Source organism: Gymnodraco acuticeps, unplaced genomic scaffold, assembly GCF_902827175.1.
Source record: "Gymnodraco acuticeps unplaced genomic scaffold, fGymAcu1.1, whole genome shotgun sequence".
In the NCBI taxonomy this organism is placed as follows: Eukaryota; Metazoa; Chordata; class Actinopteri; order Perciformes; family Bathydraconidae; genus Gymnodraco; species Gymnodraco acuticeps.
Genome location: NW_022990238.1, coordinates 6,769,821 through 6,790,911, shown reverse-complemented (window position 1 = coordinate 6,790,911; position 21,091 = coordinate 6,769,821). Strand labels below are relative to the sequence as shown.

The 21,091-nt window shown below is 39.4% G+C and overlaps 1 protein-coding gene across 1 annotated transcript in view; it reads left to right on the top strand.

Moving 5' to 3' along the window:
• The window catches only part of syt3 (synaptotagmin III), a 32,745-nt gene extending 18,381 nt beyond the window's left edge, over positions 1 to 14,364 (top strand). Inside the window, exons 7-13 of the mRNA XM_034219625.1 lie at positions 2,078 to 2,204; positions 5,301 to 5,519; positions 7,603 to 7,723; positions 8,884 to 9,055; positions 9,711 to 9,840; positions 10,632 to 10,725; positions 11,210 to 14,364. Of these exons, the coding sequence (XP_034075516.1) occupies positions 2,078 to 2,204; positions 5,301 to 5,519; positions 7,603 to 7,723; positions 8,884 to 9,055; positions 9,711 to 9,840; positions 10,632 to 10,721 (859 nt within the window). The 3' untranslated portion in view covers positions 10,722 to 10,725; positions 11,210 to 14,364. The remainder of the gene's footprint in view (positions 1 to 2,077; positions 2,205 to 5,300; positions 5,520 to 7,602; positions 7,724 to 8,883; positions 9,056 to 9,710; positions 9,841 to 10,631; positions 10,726 to 11,209) is intronic.
• Positions 14,365 to 21,091: the final 6,727 nt, after the last annotated feature.

Sequence of the window (21,091 nt, the reverse complement as noted above, 5' to 3'; positions counted from 1 at the left end):
ACAGCTAGCCTTCAGGCATTGTCTGCCAGGAATAAGGTCGTGAATTTACCTCTGTGCTCGAGCAGTAATAGGTATATTCTCTACAGCACGCTTCATGCTTGTGTAAAAACCTTAATTTGGGTTCCAAGCTCACATCTCGTTCTGTAAAAAGACATTTGAATTCGTGACCGCGTTTCTGTAGCAAACAACCAATGCAGGGAAAATGATGAGGTGTGTTCCTGTCGTTTCCAATTCTTGTTCATTTGAGCATCGCTGTGAACCGCACTGGCTAATCACGGTGTGTCTGCCACCAACACGTATCCAAAAATAATACTGGAATAAACATTGTTAGAGGGGAATATTACAAGTTTTTCCTCGTTAAAATATTTATCTGGCTGAGCTGTAAATGTAATTTCCTCCACTAACATCATCTCCCTGATTTGATGTGATAGCACAGTGGGCTTATTTATCCGATTGCCATAATTGGATGTGATTCAGAGGTAAACACGTGTCCAGATGGGCCACGGTTGTATCGTCAACAAGCATGTCTTACTTGTGATTGGTACACACGGACATAAGACGTTATAACTGCTGGGGTCACTGCTGGCGTTTGGCCTGCGGATCATTCCTCAGCCTCAAAATTCACGCTGCTCTCCTTAAGCAGCTAATGAAGTGCTGACACACTGGTTAACAAGGGGAGACACAGCCTAACGAGGTCTGATCAAAGGCCTCCGAGCTGTGCTCATCTTCATCTGGTAATTAAATACATAATAAACGGTGCATGAGACGCAGCAATGACTCTGGATGGAGCAATCGAATGTAAACACATGTGTATTGTGTGCGCTTACGACTGTGCGTTTATTCATATTTGTGTTTGTGACAAAGAAATAGTGAAACGTGTGTGAGAGTTGTTCTATGAGAGTATCTGATTAGAGAACCAATTATGCAGTTGTTGGCGCAATTCTGCTGATTGTCTAAATGTGTTAACTTTCATGTCATTTTCTCCCTCATTCAGAAAATATCACGTCTTTCTACAAAGACGACATCATTACTGTAGAGCTGACAAAATGAATTGATTATTTGACTATTTAGTTGGCAAACAATAATGCAGCACATCTTGATAATTGATTCATTGTTTGAGTCATACATTAGGCGAAATGCAAAACAATCTGCTAATACCAGTTCCTGTTCTTTAATACATTAATATCAGTATTATTTAACTAACTAATTGTAAGGGTTGACTATTGTTTGCAGCTGGATTAACTGAGGATAAAAACAAATAATTAATATAATTTTGACAGTATGTTCATGAAATCAATTTAAAATATTATATATATATCATTTAATAAACAGAGCCACTTCTACTTGTATCCTAATGTTACAGATTATTTTTGTTACATTTTAATATGTATTTGACAAATATGAAACATGTATAAAAATGTGTAGCAGTATTTTCTTACTGCAGTACTGATTTAAAGTCTAGCAAGTTTATTTCCATGGCACATTTTGTCCACAGGGGAAATCCAGTGTGCTATACATAAATAAAAGTGAGAAAGGAACACCCATGCAAAAAATATGATGACAAAAATGACAAAGAACATAAGTAAAATAGAAAAAAACCTTATGTTAAAACATAATGAAAGAAACATTGACTATGTTTTCATCCATTATGCAACCTGATAGAGAACAATAAAGCAAAAAAATGGTAATACAGACAAATAATACTTTGATAGTGGAAGGCACTAGCATGGACCGTAGTGAGGGTAGAATAAAGGGAACTGTGTTAAGGTTTTTTAATGAGCTTCTCCTTGGCAAGCAGACTCTCTGTCACTCGTTGTACATCTTTGCTTACTTTAATCGCTGCAACATAATACAGCTGCAGGAATGACACACAAACTCACTTACATGCTATTTTGTTTTTTCCTAACTTCAGAGACACGAAAACCTCCCACACCGTTATGTGTGTATAAAAGTGTTTGTGTGTGTGGGTTGATCCTGTCTGGCTCTCATAGATTATTTGTGTAAATGTGAGCGACCCCTGCCTTTTTTTTTTTATGGGAATGTGAAAGTTTAACGGAGTTTTCTGTGTTTGTCTCAGTACGGAGCAGTTGGTGGTGAAGATCCTGAAAGCTCTGGACCTGCCAGCAAAGGATGCCAACGGCTTCTCTGACCCATATGTAAAGATCTACCTACTGCCAGACAGGAAGAAGAAATACCAGACCAAGGTGAATCCCACTTCCACCACACTCACTCGTTTGCTTAGTGTAAACAAACAAAGAGAAAACCTCCTCAACATTTAAACATCGTCACGTCTGACTGGCTGTTTTCTCTCCGCCTGTTTCCTGCTGCTCTGATGACCTAGCCTCCTCATGGGGAAGCATTACAGCTTCACTAATGTAATCTAATCTGGAGCTAAATGTATTCAAGATAATGTGCCTCAGACTATTACAAGGCACTGCTACTCAACCCCTGTGTTATTCTGGTATTGGGCTCCCTAGAGTCAATATCGAGTACATTTTGGGATGTTCTGTACCAGGGTATGTACCCGTTGCCCTTAAATATCATCTTCTCTATTCTCTGTAGAGAAGATCAAAAGTCACTAGCTTTGAACCCTCACAAATGTGGAAAGTTTTAGTTCTCGATTTTATATCCATAAATATTATACCAGTGCTTTTGTACAGCGTATGGGTTACACAGGGAAACGTTCTGAAGATAACAATTCAAAAACCTTCACAATTGACAGTAGATCCAGGAAAGAGTGAAAAGTAAGCTTTCAGTCACAATGAAGCTGTACCCGTTTGAAATGTCTCCCTTTTGGTTTCCCCCTTTGTGCGACTGTCTCCTGTATGTTACAAAAGCCGATTCAGTCGTTGAAAAGAGTGAATGCTTCTGTAATTTGCATAACAACGCCCTGCTTTTGTTTAGAGTGTAGATTATTGTTTAATTTCAATCAAGTGGAATTTTCAGACCCCTCATATTTTCCCTGCTTTTATCCCTCCAGCTAATTTCAAAAGAGAAACAGACCTCTATTCTGTAGCTGTTAAAGCTTTGTGTTTCTGGTTTCTAAAGGCACTGCTTCTCCATCAGCTGCGTGTTTATTCCAAAGCTAACAAGTAATCATCAAGTGCTAATAAGCCGGAGTGACAGACTCAGTCATGCAGTGATAAAAGTTAGATTTGGAAAATCGAGTGTCATTTAAATTATCACCAGCTTTATTGCATGACAGCATCTACATCAAAGGCTTTCTTTGCAAATACATCCCACCACTAAATCAGCAAATAGTAAAGAAAAACCGTTGATGATTGAATGATTGAAGACAAATTTGAATGTTTCTGCAATGTGTTTTAAATATGACGAGCAGGAAATGACAGCAGCTCGCTTTCCATCCGACTTAGTCCTCCGGTTTAAACCATCTGTTTCTTTTTACTTGATATTGATGTGACGGATAGAAAAGAGAAGGAACACATTCAAACTTCAAAATAGAGGTGAACTTGGAATGAATACAGTTGCCAATATAAAATCTTTGAACACATCCAAGAGGAAGACATCTGGCTATGTTGTACGTGTTGGGGAACAGAATGAGTTTTACATTTGGTTTTAGGTCTTTTATATCATTTCAGTATTGAATGAGTTTGATTTGATTCTCCATCCCACAAAAAAGGAACAAATTAACTTTCATCCCACTAGCTGAGCCACGAGGTCAGGCAGTGTGGTAGAGGTTAATTGTGTTGCTGGAGGTCATTTTATTATGGCAAAACAAACCCCTCTGGAATATTCTGTGCCCTGAAATGTCCTGTTTCTGTGGAAAGGCAGATTAATTTAAAATGACATTTGCGTGCCATAATGTCTGTTTTGCTGCTTTCAGCACACTATGATTCATCCTACAGACTGTTAATCAAAGCTTTTACATTCACAACAACTCTCCTATGTGAGAGAACCCCTTCGATTCATAGAAATGGATGCCTTTTATGTTTTCTAAGGAAAATATTCAGTACAATAAAACACCAATGGGAGTGCAGTGCCAAATATGTTATTAAACGAATATGAGGATTTTGTCCATTACTGCTTTCAGAGAAAATGTATTTACCATAAGTTCTGAGCCCCTAAGATAAGATAATCTTTCTAAATATAAGAGTTTTGCATTGATACTAATTCGAGTCACAGATAAAAGCCAGAAGGCGAACTCTGCTAAGTGCTAGACATCAAGTCACAATGTGAAAGTGTACTTTACCAACCAGGAAATAAGATACTGTGTACTTATACAAGTATGTCCATTTAATCAAAGAAAACAGGAGGTCTGATGTAACAAGGAAATTAGGAAATCTAGGAAATGGTGTTGATATTTTTATATACGCTTTGACTCACCGACCTTTAATTGGACAGTATTTAGTGCAAGAATACTGAAATTGAATAATTATACATTTTTTACGTTTTTTATACATGACTAATTCAAGCAGAGGTAATGGCTATTCCTGGTAGCACTAAAAAAAGCATTGACATTTTGTGTAAGAGCAACCCTTATGCAAGTCCCATGTTAACCGCCTTTCTGCTGTAATTGTAGTGTTACCCCTTAGATCCATAAGTGGGTCTTTTTTGACCCGGTCAGGTGGTTTTCTTGAAGTATCTTTGTAATTACATTTTTTTTTTTTATCATTTCATATTCCAGGATATCATGCCATTTTAAATTTAAATGTTATACATTTTAAGAAATTGTAGTTTTTGTATTACTACCCCAAGCTTCCATAAGTGGGTCTTTTTTGACCCGGTGAGGTGGTTTTCTTGAAGTATCTTTGTAATTACATTTTTTTTTATCATTTCATATTACAGCTATTCCTCAAAAAACATGTTTTGTATATCATGCCATTCCAATTTTTTATTTAGATTTTAAGAAATTGTAGTTTTTGTATTAATACCCCAAGCTTCCATAAGTGGGTCGAAAATGACCCGCATGCATTTTCTATGGAATCCTATGGGAAAACGTTTTTTTTCAAAATGTAAAAAAAATGTCTAAAATTATAAATAGTGAAAAATTCAATATAAAATATTTCTAGTGTGAACCAAAATAAGTGATTTTTCTTAACCAAAATGGCATAAAACATATTCTAATACGGGTCCTTTTCGATCCACTTGTGGAAGAGTGTAGGGTCCAGTCACTCGTGCATCTAAGGGTTAAAAAAACATGTTGCCCTATCATTCCTTGTACTCATTCCATGTTACCTACCCATTGGTACACTATAGGTTCTAAATAATGATTGTTATTTGTAGTTTTGATGTACAGAGTTTAAATTCTCTCTCTCTCTCTGTCCTTGTCTGTCTCGCAGGTCCACAGAAAGACCTTGAACCCGGTGTTCAATGAGACCTTTCAGTTTGGCGTTCCGCTGAGTGAGCTACATTCCAGGAAGTTGCATTTCTCTGTGTACGACTTCGACCGCTTCTCCAGACACGACCTGATTGGCCAGGTAGTGGTGGACAACCTGCTGGACTTCAGCGAGGGCAGCGGGGACAAACCCGTCTGGAGGGACATTGTGGAGGGCACAGCGGTAAGAACAAAGCTCTGCATCAAATGCAAAACAATAACTTTCATTTTGGGAAGATAAGATTTTAATTCAAATTAGCCTTGTAGCGATATCCAGCCACTGAAAATGATGGGCCAGCACAAAACACAGCTCAGGAGAGTCCAGTGTTAGAGAGATAATGGAGCATATCAAACGTGACCCTCTAGTTTCAGGACAAATACATGGATTCATGGTTGGAAATAAAATGTGAATACCAAAGAGGAAAGAGAAATTGACTGATAAATAAGAAATGCAATTGTCCAATGTATTTTAGTATAAAGCCAAATGGTTAATGGGAACATAAGATTTGTGAACATATGAGTACATTACAAAACGAATATGTGGATGTGCTGCTGTTATAGTGTGCCTTACAGTATATTAACAGCTGAATATAGTGTGTTATATTGAATGTACAGATATACTATACGGCATGCTTACAAGATGTCTGTTTTGCTATGTCTCATACTGTTTGTTCACTTCATGATATCATAGCCATAGTGACTCTATGGAAGAAGAAAGGTCACAGTTTAATTCTGCATCAGCAGTCAATGAATAACTTTGAAATGCAACCACTAAATACTGCATGTTAAAATGAAAGCACCACATCATTTTAAGTATTGTCAGACTTTAATTTTAAAACCATCCTTCTTAATGTTTTTTTAAAATGGAAAACACAGTTTAAAGTATTTGCTTTATTCACGTATTGCTGTATGCAAGCTTCTAAAATACAGCTGGTCTTCTTCAATACAGTCAAGTTTGAATTATCAGGTTGCCTCTGTCCTGAGGTTTTGTTTTGTCAGTCACAAGAAACATTTATTCAGACGAGCAATTGAGAAACCTTGAGTGGAATTTCTTATGTTAAATGGCAGAACTTGAAATGACCTTCTGGAAATTCTGATAACAATTTTGAGAAATGAAACATTGCAGTGCCCATCAATTCAAGGTTATATACAGGTGAAAAAGTTTCCAGTATCTTATTGTTTCTAGTGTGCATTATTGTCTGTTGTCTGACTTTATGTACTCTATAGAGAGAATGCACAGGAATGGTGTGGACTGGAAATTGTCTGCAGTGTATATATTCATTCGGAGTCTGGTAATGTAATGACACAGCTCAGGAGAGTCCAGATGGATTACTGGAAAGGCACTGCTGGCCATATCCAAACTTTTTATCACACAGTGCTGCGTCCAAGTAGATTTATATGAAATATTCATAGAAAGCTATTAGCAAATTAGAAGTCGTACATTTTGTTGGCATGAAGGTTTCATTTATTAAATAAGTTTAAAGCATCAACCTCTTAGCGCATTTCAGTGTTTCACCCGGGGAAGTATTGATTAGTGAGGCACAAAGCCACTAAGGAGTCATCATGCCACAGTGTGACCTGAATACCATTGGTATCATTACTGTGGTGCCACTGAGACCACAGGCAGCGAGGGGGGGTTTATAAAAAGCCTGAGGAATCGCCATATCTACTTACTTAACACTTTCCTCCACTCGGGGACATAGACAGATTGGCATATGATTCATTTTCAGTGACGGCACTTCCCCTCTGCCTAAACACTCTGCCTCTCCGCATTAGGATTCCTGCCGTCAGCGCCATCCGTCACAGATGTAGCTCTTTTCTGGCAACAGACAATCATAGCACACCAAAGGATATCTGTGTGTTGATGTTCTTCCTATCTGACTCTGTCTCGGATGCCGTGTGTGTGTGTGTGTGTGTGTGTGTGTGTGTGTGTGTGTGTGTGTGTGTGTGTGTGTGTGTGTGTGTGTGTGTGTGTGTGTGTGTGTGTGTGTGTGTGTGTGTGTGTGTGTGTGTGTGTGTGTGTGTGTGTGTGTGTGTGTGTGTGTGTGTGTGTGTGTGTGTGTGTGGTGTGTGTGTGTGTGTGTGTGTGTGTGTGTGTGTTGTGTGTGTGTGTGTGTGTGTGTGTGTGTGTGTGTGTGTGTGTGTGTGTGTGTGTGTGTGTGTGTGTGTGTGTGTGTGTGTGTGTGTGTGTGTGTGTGTGTGTGTGTGTGCTTCACTTTGTGCCAGCTCAGTTTCTGATCTCTATATGCGTGTGTGGTGACCTACAGGAGAAGGCTGATCTCGGGGAGCTCAATTTCTCGCTGTGTTACCTGCCCACTGCAGGCAGGCTCACTGCTACAGTCATCAAGGCCACCAACCTCAAAGCCATGGACCTCACTGGCTTCTCAGGTAAAGGATTACAAATATATACACACACTTACACACACTAACATGCAGTTGGGATACTTTTTCATGTTAAGATCACAAGTAAACATGGATCTAGTTTCTTTAAATAATAGAGTTCCTTTTGATGCCGTTTTACACCAAATGAAGAAGCTGTGTTTTCCCCATCAGTAGCCTCAATTGACCAGAATGCAATACAGCTGCACAATACAGTTTGCATTTTAACTGATTTGAAACATATCAGTTTCCTCTCCCGGCAGATACAAATCAACACATCCGTGCAAAAAGGTTTTAACCAAATACATTTTTATTTACCACTTACTGAAGTACAAGAAGATGCAGAAAAGTACTTTTTTGATTAATTAACCCCTGTAAATAATTGTGCAGTTAAAGTGATCTTAGGTTAGATGTTCTAAAGAGAGATCTATACATTATCAATGCATTAGCTGAAGCCTTTAGTTTATTATCCACTAACACAATAACACAGTAAAACATTGTTTAAATGTATTTTGTTGCAAGCAGAATTAGCTGCAGGTGTTGTACTAATTATATGTGGATAAAGAAGAGTTTCACCTGTGAAACTGAAGTGATAATATAATCGCTAATATTGAATTAACAAGAGCAAATCCTTTAATTCTTTAGTTTTTCTTCACTTAAAGACCTTAATATTGCATATGCCCTCTTAGATTAAATACAATCTGAAATGATAATGACCGCATGCCGTAATAATTGGCACAGTGATCCCAGGGTAATTGCAGTGCCTTAAAGATACATAAAATGCAGTATAAAGATGAAGTCGTGGGCGTGTGTGTTTTCCCTGGCTGCTGTCTCCGAGCTGCACATGTTGAATGGATAATGGAAGTGATTCAACCTGTGCTGCGTTTCTCCCTTTGTGTTTTTAATCCAGCTTTGCCAAGGTGACTTGATTTCCATGCCTTTTATGTGTTAAAGCAGGATACCTGTGAGCATAATACCCAACAGCATTTGGAGGAGTCCCCACTTATTTATTTTATTCCTCACGGTCGTTTTTTTCCTCCCTCGCTGTTTCTCATCTCCTTTCCTTCTCTTCATTACTTGTTTTCCCCCCTCACTACTTGCTTCCTATCTCTCCTTTTACCCCGTCACTTTCATCTTTCTTGGCTTCCTCCCTCCTCTCTCTCGTTCAGATCCGTATGTGAAGGCTTCTTTGATCTGTGACGGGCGAAGGCTAAAAAAGAGGAAGACTTCCATTAAGAAGAACACACTGAACCCCACATACAACGAGGCGCTGGTGTTTGACATTCCCAATGAAAATATAGAAAGTGTTTCCATCATCATTGCGGTGATGGACTATGACTGGTGAGCAAGTGTTATTACATTGCAGCGTGTTTGGGGTGCTTTGACATGAAACTGATATTACTGTGAAGTGTGCTGCTTATTGAATGTGTGTTTGCGCTGGCAGTGTGGTGTTTGCTGTTGCTTTTGGGTCGTAACATTTTGATGGTGTTGCGGCTGTGTTGAACACGATGAGAGCCCTCTCATGAATCAGCCTCCTGGTGGACCTTCCCTGTTTTACATAGTCGGGCACCTCATGAATAAGCATGATTTATGCTAATGGCAGGAAGAAGTGTAACCCTGCCAGCGTTTGTCTGTCTGACGCTTGCATCAACATTCGGCTGGTTGATGTGTTTGTAAATAGATACTTGCTCCTCTATTATGTATACTGCCCTTCATTTGGCATCTCCATAGGTGTATGCTTTTGTATGTTTGTGCTCGTGCCTGCTTCCCCGCTCTCATCAAGCTTTTATGCAAGGCTGTATGTATTTGCGAGCTGCTGTTCCTCCACAGCCACTGTATTCTTTTTCTAGTACTCAGGGTTGATAGATTAGACTCTGCCTGCCTGTTTCTTACAAGCCCTTTCTCTCCCTCTCTGCTTTATTATATCCATGCCATCACCCCCCCCTCTGTCTCTCTGTCTCTCTTGTCTTTGCTTCCATCCCTTGCTTCATGTTAGTATTGGTCATAACGAGGTTATAGGGATGTGTCGTGTCGGCAGCGAGGCTGAAGGACCAGGAAGGGAGCACTGGACAGCCATGCTGGCCAATCCACGCAAACCAATAGAAAATTGGTATCAGCTTGTGGAGGTAATGACTGTGTGTGCCTTTAGAATAGCAAAAGTTGTGATAATAGAATAGAAGTAATGGCACTTTAACATTAAAGCAGCAGTGATAACATAATTATTCAGGTGTTTTTTTTCTTAAGAAAGTTCTAAAAGGTACAATTATTCAGCAAGTAAAAGTCTCGCATACATAATAACATATTTAGCTATGTGACATTTCTAGATAAACTATTTGCAATAAGCAGAATTGCAAAATATTTTAATTACTTTACATCTTGTTGGGTAATTAATCTATATACATTAATACAATTCTAACATGTAAATTATTGAAAGGATTTCCTTTTTTTTACACTTTGATTGGGTGGATTAATCAACCGAGATATAACATGTTAATGATATCACAGTCAGAGGTGCTTCAGAGGAGAATTTAGTTATCTTTGAATGGAGCTGGGATATAGCTGTTTACCCTCGTTGTTATGCCTGTCTTTGTGCTAAGCTAAGCCAACTGGCTGCTGGCGGTAGCTTCATATTTACCATACAGTGGTATTAATCTTACTTTTGGCAAGAAGAAGAATAAGAAAATGTCCTAAAAATGTCTAACTACTCCTTGATGTACAGGAGTTGAGAAATTCTACTACCCTTCTTTCCACCACTAAGTACAGTAGCAAAAATAGTAGTGGTACTCCACTACAAAGCATGACAGTAACATTAAATATATGATCATATTAACATTTTAATTACTTCAACTGAATGTATAAAAAGAGTTTCTATTTTCCATTAATAATTAACGCAAGCAAAATCTCTATTTCCCTGCAGGAAAAAGCGATTGGTACATTTGTGTCGAAGACTGCTCCAGAATCCTCCGCTAAGCCGAACATCGTGGTGGACAGTCCTCACTCCGATTAAAACTGTGAGCCTCTCCTGTTTTAGATCTGACATATTGATTTTTAAACGTCTTATCAGCATGCTGTCACACAGTCTGTATTCTTATTTTCTAGGCTATTGGAATCTGCATCACTATTTTACATAAAATCCACTGCCTCCTTGATTTCTGCTTGTAAACTGGACAGAACTCGCTATGCTAAAATCTTAAAGTACATCCACGTACTGTGCAGCAGATGCTCTCGAGACAGATTTACACAGGAAAAGTGGTTGAGTCTTTAAAGGCATGACCTAGCTGTGAGTGTGTGATAAAGTGGAGGCTGTGGCGCTGTCAGATGTAGAAGCTCCAAGGCAGAAGCATCTGTATAATCTAGATGTTATGGGTTATGTAATGCATCTCCCCCTCCTCCTTCCAAACGTACAGTACTGCATACTGTTTATATATTCTCTCGCCCCCTTCTGTCTCTCTCTAGCTTAATCGGTCTCTTCTCCCTTATCCCCTTTTTCCTCAGGTCTTTATCATCTCTCCAGCTCCAGACTTTCCTTTCTTTCCTCATCTGTGAATAATTCTCTCCATCAAAGAAAGAGAGACGCGGAGACACTACTAGTGTCCTACTGCTAGTGCTGTTTTGCTCCTGCTAATGAATTCTTCAAGTCCTGTGCTGTCTTTACCGAGCCGGGAGAAAAAAAACAACATCCAACCCAAGCTACACCTTGAGCATCAGACTTTAAATTAACAAACACATGCTAACACTAAATGGTACAGTAGGAGTGATTTCAGGTGTACATTTGGGATCTAGCAAGGGAACAAAAAACATATAACTCATACATACACACACACACACACACACAGATACACACATAGTTTGTAGTATGTGCATAGTTCATGTGTGCTTCAGATTAGTGTAGCATTTCATCTAGGAAGAGTGTGATGTGACAAACTTTTCTTTTTTGAAAAGAAAAAAAAAAGGAAAGCCATCCTAAAATGGTTGTTTCAACTAGGACCAAAGGTTCATGCCCTTGTACAGACTATAAAAGAAGAAAATCACTATGTCGATATTTTTCTTTGCAATATTTGTGTACAGTATATGCCGTACTGTATGGGAAAAACATCTCACGTAGTACTTAGCAGGACGAAACATTTGAGGTGGATTCTCCCAGCCCTTTTGGATGCCTTCTCCAGGCTCCACGTCCTATTGTTTAAGACTTAATTCGCTTATTTTCCCCAGAGGAAAGACGACAAAGCGTCCAGTGGTCTTTAATGATGTCAGAGGAGGGAAAAATGAGGACTGACTCATTGGTTTAAGCATGTTACGCAACCTTGAAATGTGTCCCTCTTCTTTGTGCTTTTTGTCACCATTATTATGGTGCTCATCAGTGGCAACACTTCTATCATTATTTTGCTCTGTTGTCTGTTTGATACGGAACACACATAACCATCAGAAAAGGAGTTTAGTCATGCTATTTTTACAATCCGCTGAGGATGCTGTGGTGTGAGCTTCCAGTAGACATGGACTCTTTGATCGTCCTCTGCATTTTGGCCTAACTGGCAGACTTTTCCGAATGTAGGACTACACAGGTTGAACGAAACCTGCGTTTAGGATCGGACCAGCATCTGTTTGGAGTGCACTCGCTAGAGGATGTATCCAACAGGGAAGGATATCACCACTCTATTTGATTTTTCTATCATTCCAGGACTCTTTTCTTTTCTCAAGAAGTCATCATCCAGCTTCAACTAAATGACTATCTTCAAGTCCCCATCATGCCCCTTACAAGACTTTAGAAGGACACACACTTCCGTGTTGCTTTTATTAGTGTGTGTTTCCGTGTTTATGGGCGTGTTTGTTTTGTATTTGTGCGTGTCTGTGTGATTGTGTATGCCTGTGTGTCACTGTGACCTTGTGTGTGACACGTCTCTTTGCTCGCCCCCTTCCTCGTCTTTTTTCTGTCTTTGCCTCCTTCACTCCCCAAATCCCCGGCATCCACAGACGTAAACGCTTGTCTTGGAGCCAAACGTGTCTTCTGTCCCGTGTCTTTACAAGGAGCCATTTTGTTTGTGTGTGGGTTTGTATGTGTGTACTATATGTGCCTCATTGAAATAGGTGGGGATACACTGTCTTTCATAGACACTAGTTTGTATTGTCTATGTTGTCTCTGAAATCAGCTGCCAATCATTCAACCCCTCTCCTCTCTAACTCTTTGCCTGATGTAAGTAACTGTGTTGATCGTGTACTTCTTTCAGTAAATTGTGAACTGTATGTCCGAGGGAAAAAACTAATTGCACACTGATTGAAAATTGAATTGTTGAGTGTTTTGATTACATTTACGAGAAGGAAAAAAAAATAAAAGAAACAAAGTATCCAAGGCTCATTTGTCACGGCCTACAGATCATGACAAATGTAGATCCCCTTAGAGAAAGACAACAGGGAGGAGGTGTTGTGAGAGAGAAAGCGCCAGGGATTTTGCACTTCCTGTGTAAACCGATACAGACTTATAAAGCCATGTCTGTCACCGCTACTACTGTAACCTCAGCAAAACAACAGTGCAACACCTCACTACAGCTACTTGTATTGCTATCGTTGCCCTTTCTCTCTCATTCTATCACACACACTTTTACAGAGGTGTTTGTGTGTGCTTCAGGGTAGGGACTTAGATTCTCTCTCTTACCTTTGGTCTATGCAAGTGCTGTGAGACTCACCGTAGTGCTTGATCGGGTATACAGGAGATGACACACCCCGCATCAAACCTGCAAGTATTCTGCGTGGTATGTCAGCAGGGGGATTATCGACCAGCTTGTATAAGTAGATATGGTATTGATCCATTGGTCTCGAGGCCCCATAATTCTCTCTTTCCCAGCCTCTCTCTCTCTCTGTGCTTGTGTCTACCCTATTTAGCCCTTGTGTTACTGCCTGGTGATGGATTACAAAACCATAGTGGAACAAGCACATTCCGTTATTCTCTTCCTCCCTCTGTTTGCCACCCCCCTCTCTTTCTGTTTCTGTCTGTCTGATTACTTTCTGATTACTCATTATCTCCTCCAGCAATCCTTACCTTTCCCCCCGCTCCCACTTACTTGTCCTATTCTCGCTCTAATTTCTCACCAGCCCAACCTTCCAGTTTCCTCTGCTATCTCTCATCCCTCCATCTTGCCCTCTTTCTTTCTGTGTATGACACCCTCCTTCCGTCCTCTCTATTCTCTCTCGCTGTCTTCTCGTGTTAGTGCAGTTCTGAATGGTAATGGGGAAACATGTTTGCATGCTTATATTAACATGAATGATGTCAACTTGATGCAATGAAAAATTATACAAGTAATGCTTTAAGCAAAATCTGACAATGAACTTGATACTAATACTACTAATGACGACTTAATGGAGACCTAGCAATTGTTTATCTCTGTGGTCAAAAACAACGATGATGAAATAACATTGTTTATGCTGTATTTATCTCGAATTGGTATTCTTTTTATTTTTCAATTGTTTTTTTATATTTAATTTATTCAAGAAGTTTACTTTTTTTATTGGTTAAAGCTGAGAATTTGAGTGAGGGGTTCAGTCAAGGCGATTGTTTCAGTCGGGACTGCTGTACCAGGTCGCAGGATATCGGTGAATGTGTAAGTAACAGTGTGGCTGAAGCAATGATAATGGAAATAAAGGATATGTATCATCCAGTTTCGTGTTTCTGAGTTCTTTAATCCACTGGCTTGGGAGGCTGGAGAGGGGGTGAAGCTACTGTCACACATCCCATGCAGTGTGCTATATATATATTTATTATGATAGGCCCTGGGCATTTCCGATGTATAGTCTATTTGACTCGGGCATGGGAGGTAATACACTCTACCTGGACAGAAGCAGCCTGAACTCAACTTTTTTTATGACTAAGCTCTCTGACTTTCTACTGTGCATTAAGTCATGTGTAATTATTCAGCCACTTTGTCATGAATTCTTTATAATGGCCGCATTTTGCCTAAATGCAAAATGGAGCATGGCTGCCTGCCCCGTGTGCTTAGCTCCATCTGGCCTCACTGCGCCTATTTGTCCCCCTTTTTTATTTTGAAAATGTGGTTATTATCTCTTGTTAATGCGAAAAAGCACACCAGTAGCAATATGCAACTCCAGCGCTTCAGCAGAGGAGGAAGACTGAGCAGGGGAATGGAAGAGAGGGAGGAGTAGGAGAGGATTAAACAGATGAAGGAGGATGAAGAGCGGGATATGCTAGAGTGGAGGAGGAGGACGCAAATGGGAAAACCTGGACAAGAGAGTGAAGCTGCATGCGGTGTGTGTGTGTATGAGTAGAAGTGGAGACAGGATGTAGAGGAGGATGGTTCTGTATATAGACGCACTCATCATGGGGCACCTGCAGCACACTGACAGTGTTGTTGACGGTTCACGAAGAGTGAGACACACACGTGCACATACACACGTAACAACGCACCAGTTAGCACAGCTTTAATGCTGTGTAGACTGTTGAGAGAGAAAAGTGGAAGGAGGGATGGGATGGGGGGGCTGCTGTCTCTATGGCAACGTTCCCACCGTGCAAAAAAAAAATCATTTAGTCGGAAAGACATTTCACTCAGTTCAGTGAGCTGAAAGAAGCAGAGAGGGAGGGGGAGCAAGTTAGAGACTGGGGGAGGTGTGTGCATTATAGAGCTGTTTGTACTGAGGATTTATAAACTGACAGAAGGGCATTAGCTCTTATTGCTAATATAGTGTATCTGATTATGATCCATAATGATTTCCACTGCATTATTAAAGACGAATACAATAGCTTTTGGTGATACTTAACTTTAGTATAACAATTATCTTCCATCTGCATGTAGGCCAGTACATATTTATGTAACATTCACATTATACAATGACCCGTACCTGCATGCTGATACCTTTCGTGACTCTTGAGAACATTTTGTTTTCCCATCATCATCACCTTGAAAGCGCTGCGCACACACACACCAACCTTTTTTAAAAAACACTTACAATGCCACGTAAACAGTTTTAAACTTTTTATTTCGAGACTATAAATAATAACCAAAACCTTTCAAAAATAATTAATTCAATGAATTCATGCAAGTGGAAACCTCAAGGAGTAGGATTATTAAAGTAGCTTGCCTCTACAGGGGAGCTTTAATAGGAGCTGGGCCCATCTGACATTTGCTATAAATTGCTTTCATGAAAGGACTAAATGATATTCACTTCACAAACAAACTTTTGTGAAACATCATTTGACATTATAGTATGCACTCATGGCCTGGAATGAGTACAGCTACAGGGGAATTTATGAATGTGGATTTATTTACAAAATACACAGCACCGGTGCCAGACTCGATAGAAGGCCCCAGAGACGGCCAGGGGAGGGGATACTATCACAGCGTCCCAAATTCTCTGGTTAGTTCTGGTAACCCATTTGTGAGGATGTCAGTGCATCAGCATGCTGGCTGTGATTACCTGTTGTGAGCGGACCATCTGGCCCTCAGCGTCCCAGCTGTACCGCGGTCAGGAGACGAATTGTCATAACTCGCCACCTGGACCTCGCAGACATGGAGCTCAGAGGCACCGACCATATTTCTCATTCATATTTTATTATGTCATTCTCTGACCAAACAAAAACAAAATAGGAAAAAAAAAGTCAAAACATTGTTTGGTTTTCCAAAAGGTGCTCCCGAGCAGGCTTTCTGTAATTGCTTGGCAACTGCTGGATATGTGTGTGTTGAAGTTCAAAGCAGCGATACACACAATATATCCTTCAGAAAAGCAGAAAGCCTCAGAGTTGCAAAGTGAAAGGGTGCCTACACATGCACAGTCACACACACACAAACACACACACATGTTCGCAAAACATTCTGTCTAATTTAGCCATGTAGCTCAGTGAAAATAAAAAAAGCATTTTGCAACCGGGGGAAGCCTTGGGCATAAACCTTTCCTCAAAATAACTTCTCTTAGGTCGTTGGAAGCGTTCCTGCTTTGTGATGCCCGTAAAAGCTGCTTGAGCCCACAGCTTGTTGCCCTCCCCAGGATTTGGGTTTAATTGATATGGAGCGTTGTTACTGTGGGAGGTTTTGAGTTTGATGAGCTCTGAAGCCTTTTGTTGAGCGCTGTGCTGAGCTGAAGGGCCACAGGGGACTAGAGGCTGTTGTTGAACCCAGAAACAGAGCACCGATGTTACGACTACAGGTTAGACGTGGTGCATTGTGCTGATCTATGTGATCTCTGTTCTGTATCTATGACTGATTGTCCTAAATGTTTTATGTTTATTATCTCGATGCCCATACCAATTTCTCCTAAGGGAGACAATAAAGCTCTATCTAATCTGACAGTAGGGCATGCTGGTTACCTTTGTAGTTATGCTATGTTTCTATTTTGAGCTCTGAGGTTTTGCAAAGGATGAGCAAGTGTTGAGAAGGAAGGATTTAGGGAAATAATAGGATAGGGAAACATGTTAACCAGCTAAACCTGACAACCAGGTCAGTGACTCAGTAATAAATCACAAAAATTGTATGTGATTTAAATATCATAAGACAATGGTTAGACGATATATTTAAAGTTAAGGGAAATACATGATCTCATGGTTATTAGCTTCACTTAGTCTCAATATATACAACATATAAATACTCGGTAAACAATCTCAAAGCCCTTTGAGTAACAATCTGTTACCTTGTCTCTGTGATAAACAGGCATCGACTGTACTTACTGTAGATATTTGCTGACACCTTCTGGAGATAAGGTTATATAGCACTTTAAACTTTAACACTTAGTGCTATAGCCAAATTTAAGGAAAAGATTCCACCAATACTATCCACTCGATAGCATGTCTGCATGTAAGGGAGGAAACGTATACAAAATGTACACCACCCCAAATTGATCATGTTGTTGATAGTGCTACAGATGCGCTGCGAATACAATTAGACTCTGTTGCTCCTTTGAAAAAGAAGAAAATAAAACAACATAGATTAGCTCCATGGCATAATGCCGAAACCCGCAAAATAAAGCAAAAGTCGAGACAACTTGAAAGGATATGGCGTTCCACTAAACTTGAAGAATCTCGTTTAATTTGGCATATTACTCTCAATGAATATAAGAAAGCACTGCGTAAAGCAAGAGCAGCCTACTCTTCATTAATAGATGAGAATAAGAAAATTCTTGAGAAAGCGGTCGCAAAACAGCTGTGTGATTACTTAAAAAACAATGATTTATTTGAAGATTTTCAGGCTGGCTTTAGAACACAATATAGCACAGAGACAGCTCTGGTTAAAGTCACAAATGACATTATAATAGCCTCAGACAAGGGACTTGTCTCTATTCTTGTTTTGCTCGATCTCAGTGCTGCATTTGATACTATCGACCATGATATCCTATTGCAAAGATTAGAGCACTTAGTTGGCATAAAGGGAACTGCTTTAGGCTGGTTTAGGTCCTATCTATCTGAACGCTCTCAGTTTGTACGTGTCAACGATGAATCTTCCATGCAAACCAAAGTTAGCCATGGAGTGCCACAGGGCTCAGTGCTCGGACCTATTTTGTTCACATTATATACTTCCATTAGGCAATATTATAAGGAATCATTCTGTAAACTTTCATTGTTATGCAGATAATACTCAACTATATTTATCAATCAAGCCTGATGAAATTAATCATCTAAATAAAATTCAAGACTGCCTCAAGGACTTAAAAACGTGGATGACCTTACATTTTTTGAAGTTATTGTACTTGGCCCGAAGAATCTACGAAACAAATTATCTAAAAATATACTAACTATGGATGGCATTAATTTGGCCTCCAGTGAGATTGTAAGCAATCTTGGTGTTATATTTGATCAGGATTTATCCTTTAACGCCCACATAAAATCAATTTCAAGGACCGCCTACTTCCATCTACGTAACATTGCAAAAATCAGGCATATCTTGCCTCAAAACGACGCAGAGAAACTAGTCCATGCATTTGTTACTTCAAGGCTGGATTATTGTAACTCCTTATTATCAGGGTGTACCAAGAAGTCAGTCAAGTCGCTTCAGCTGATTCAAAATGCTGCAGCTCGTGTACTAACCAGAGTTAGGAAAAGGGACCACATTACTCCTGTTCTGGCTGCCTTACACTGGCTCCCTAGAACACAGGATAGAATTTAAAATTCTTCTTCTCGCCTACAAAGCCCTTAATGGGCAGGCACCATCTTACCTTAAATAACTCATTATACCCTACTGTCCTACTAGGGCATTGCATTCCAAGAATGCAGGGTTGTTGGTTGTTCCTAGAGTCTCTAAAAGTAAACTGTGGGTTTTCTCCGGAAGTTTTTCCTTGTACGATGTGAGGGTCTAAGGACAGAGGGTGTCGTATTGTCATACTGATATTCTGTACAAACTGTGAAGACCACTGAGACAAATGTAACATTTGTGATATTGGGCTATATAAATAAACATTGATTGATTGATTGATTGATTGATTGATTGATTGATTAAACTATCCAGTGTTACTGCAGAGAGCTATTTTTCAAACATAAAAGATAAATTAACTATATTTTCTTTGTAATGTCATAGTTTGGCCTAAAATCCACCTAATGCATCTGCAAAGTCTGGCTGCCATAATATAAAGAGAATATAACATATCAAAAGCCTTACATGCTTAATTGTTCACAATATAATTGTTTGTTTGTCTTAATTAACAATGTCATGAAGTTTCAAACTCTACCTTGACATATACAGTAGGTCATCTCTTAAGAAATGTAAAAATACCTTTATGATTTCTCAGGAGTCCTTATTCTGCTTGTGTGATTTTTCTTTTCTTTTTCTAGCATGACTTTCTTATGGACACATGGAAATGCATACTTAAACACTGCATGTTTCAGACATAAACTGAATGGCTGTATGCAATGTCAATATTCAGTGGATTCTACGCATGACTAGCATCCTCCCTGCTGCTGGCTACATAACGCAAGGATTATGTCTGTGTTTATGACTAAAATATCTCCCCTCCAGACTGGGCATCAGACCAGTCTTAGCTCCACAGTTAAAGCTGTAACCAAGTGTTGTTTTTTACAAGACAAATCTGAACATGATCTTTAACTTACAATAGATTGAAATGGATGATAATGTGTGTGGATTATGTGAAGTATCGTGTAGATTTACTCTTAAAGAAAGCACACAGCTCTGTATACTTCAGGATGGCCATTACATTACATTACATGTCATTTGTTAAATGCTTTTATCCAAAGCGACTTACGTACATTCAGTACTGTGGACAATCCCCACAGGAGCAATTTGGGGTGAAGTGTCTTGCCCAGGGACACAACGACATGCTGACTGCAGTGAGACTCGAACTTGCTACCCCCTGATCCAGTCCAGCACACTACCCACTGAGCCACAGCCGCCTCCATTAGATGGATTTGAGGCCGATACGATAACAGATGACCTTTCTCATGACTAACTGGCAGAGCACTTTCAAAGAGTGAGGTTAAAAGGTTTAAGCCAAGATAACCTTCAGTGATAATCTCACACATCAAAGCTTCATTCCCTTTTAATGTGGGCATCTAATGCTGTAGGTGCCTTTGTAGTCAGCTAGTGCAGCCACATGCGGGAATTAAACACGTTGAATCTCAAATCTGAAGTTTATGCACAAGAACCAAAAGAAAGCTACCAGTTTAAATAAATAATTTCAGGCTGTCATCTAAATTTAGTAAAATGGGGTTGCACATTTATATTTTGTATCTTAATTAAATGAGTGCATGACTGCTAATGTTTTTTTTACGGGTGCGGGTCTCAATAAAAAATTGATCAGTGGAACACCATTTCTCAGTTCTTAGCACTGACTTATTGGGTGTCAAAACATATTTACAATTTTGTTTTTGTACAGCACTAAACCTCCCAAACATCAGGTAATCCTATATGAGCTTTTATTTCTTTGCCCTTCACAGTCAACTCAGTTTTTTTTGTTGATTCATTCATGTCTTACACTGCACTGTAACTACTTTGAATGCCAATGATGTTCTATCTAGATTAATAGAATAATTAGTTTCTCAATTTCCACATTGACATCTTTAATTGTATATTCTTTTTTTGTTCTAGACCCTAAAATATTATGGTTATTATTTATTGTATTTATTTTTGCTTTACTGTGCCCTTGTTTATGCCCTTTTTCATTCAATTCAACTATCTTCATTTATATATCTCATGTAAAGCACTTGGAATTGCCTTGGTATGGAAAGATGCTATACAAACTTACCGTACTTGCGACATGATCAAGAAAAAAAGGACGAATGCTGATGGTCTGTCTACATCCATGGATGCTGCCTTTACACATAAAATAAGTAATCTGTTTTTTAATATTTTGAACTGTAGGAGGCAGCACTCCGCCACGGACCGTCTGAAAAAAGGACGAGCAAGACTTCGTGACGTCACATTTTGTGGGCGGGTG